Source organism: Apaloderma vittatum, unplaced genomic scaffold, assembly GCF_000703405.1.
Source record: "Apaloderma vittatum isolate BGI_N311 unplaced genomic scaffold, ASM70340v1 scaffold40718, whole genome shotgun sequence".
Classification (NCBI taxonomy): Eukaryota; Metazoa; Chordata; class Aves; order Trogoniformes; family Trogonidae; genus Apaloderma; species Apaloderma vittatum.
Window position 1 is genome coordinate 1 of NW_009733119.1, and position 1,249 is coordinate 1,249.

The window sequence follows — 1,249 nt, forward strand, 5'->3', positions numbered from 1 at the left end:
CGACGACCTTCCCGACCCCCTCGCACACACCAAACCCACCCTGCAGCATCACTCCATCTCCCCGCGGCTGGGGAGGGGGGAGAAAGACAAATCAGAGCGGGCTCCATGGAAATAAACCCTTTCCTGGCAAGCACAGCTGTGTTGTCGCTCTGCATTTCTGTATTTCTGCTGCTCCAGGGTCCCCAGCTGCATCAGTGAGACCCACTCTGCAGGAAATCGCAGCAGCGGGCAGTGGCATTGTCACCCCAAATCCCCCCCGAGAGGCAGGGAGGGGGGGGGGGGGGGGACTGCCCCAGGCTGGTGGACACGAGGCAGGGAGGCTGACTACACCATACGCAGCCCCAGCCCTTCCAAGTGTTGGGTGTTAGGGGACAAGAGCCTAAAAGTGTCCCTGCCGGTTGGGGACAAGAGTACTCCCCGCTCAAGACCCAAACAGGCAGGGCCAGCACCATGAGCTGCTTGCGACAGACCCAAATGCTTGATGAAGCATCCGCTTAGGCAAACACTCCCTCCAAAAAGCAGCTCCGTATCTGCTACCAGTAGCCTGGAAAAGGACAAAGCAGAGGGAGCTTTACCACCCTGCCAGGACAGGAGGACGGGGACGAGGCCATTCCTCCGGGCAGGCACAGACACTGTCAACATCTCCCCTTGCATTATCAGGAAGAGCACAACACCGAGAACTCACCCTCCAGGCAGGGCCTGGCTCACTCACACAGAGCTCTCACCACCGCCAGCCTGTTGGTTGACATATTTTAATGTGCGACTCACTGGGGTCAACCTCCGACCCAAGGAGAGAGGCCTAAAACCGCTCTAGAAGCAGAGACGAGTGTACAGTCACCCCAGTGCTTGGGGAACGAGCAGCTTGTGCCTTCTCCAAAAAGGGGGATGTAGAGCAAGGGTACCCGGGGCCTTGTTGGCTCCTTCTCCTCGTTAGCGCTCCCGTGAGGAGGGCTGCCAGGAGGAACGCTGCGCTTGCTTGCTGGCAGGCTGCACCGGGACGTGTTCTTTCTCACAAAGCTGAGGACAAAGACGTCCTTTTGGAGCCGCTCAGCCCCTCAGTCCGCTGCGTTCAGCCGGACGCCTCCATCTCGGTGACTTCCTCCAGCGGCTGGGTCTGCACTTCCACCTTCTTTGGGGCGATGTAGGAGCCCATCCCGGCGGCGCGCTCGGCCTCCTCCTGCGTGTACGGTGCCTCTCGCAGCTGCTTCAGCCTGCGGGCAAGGCCAAGAAGAGGGCTGAAACCTCCCAC

General features: G+C 60.3%; 1 protein-coding gene across 1 annotated transcript; it reads right to left on the minus strand.

Annotated features, from left to right (window-relative positions):
• Positions 1-1,069: 1,069 nt before the first annotated feature.
• ZNF593 (zinc finger protein 593) lies at positions 1,070-1,222 on the minus strand (the record flags this gene model as incomplete). Its single annotated transcript, XM_009875746.1, has 1 exon — positions 1,070-1,222. A coding segment is annotated over one exon (153 nt), but the record flags the coding sequence as incomplete, so codon positions are not given.
• Between the last annotated feature and the right edge of the window lie 27 nt (positions 1,223-1,249).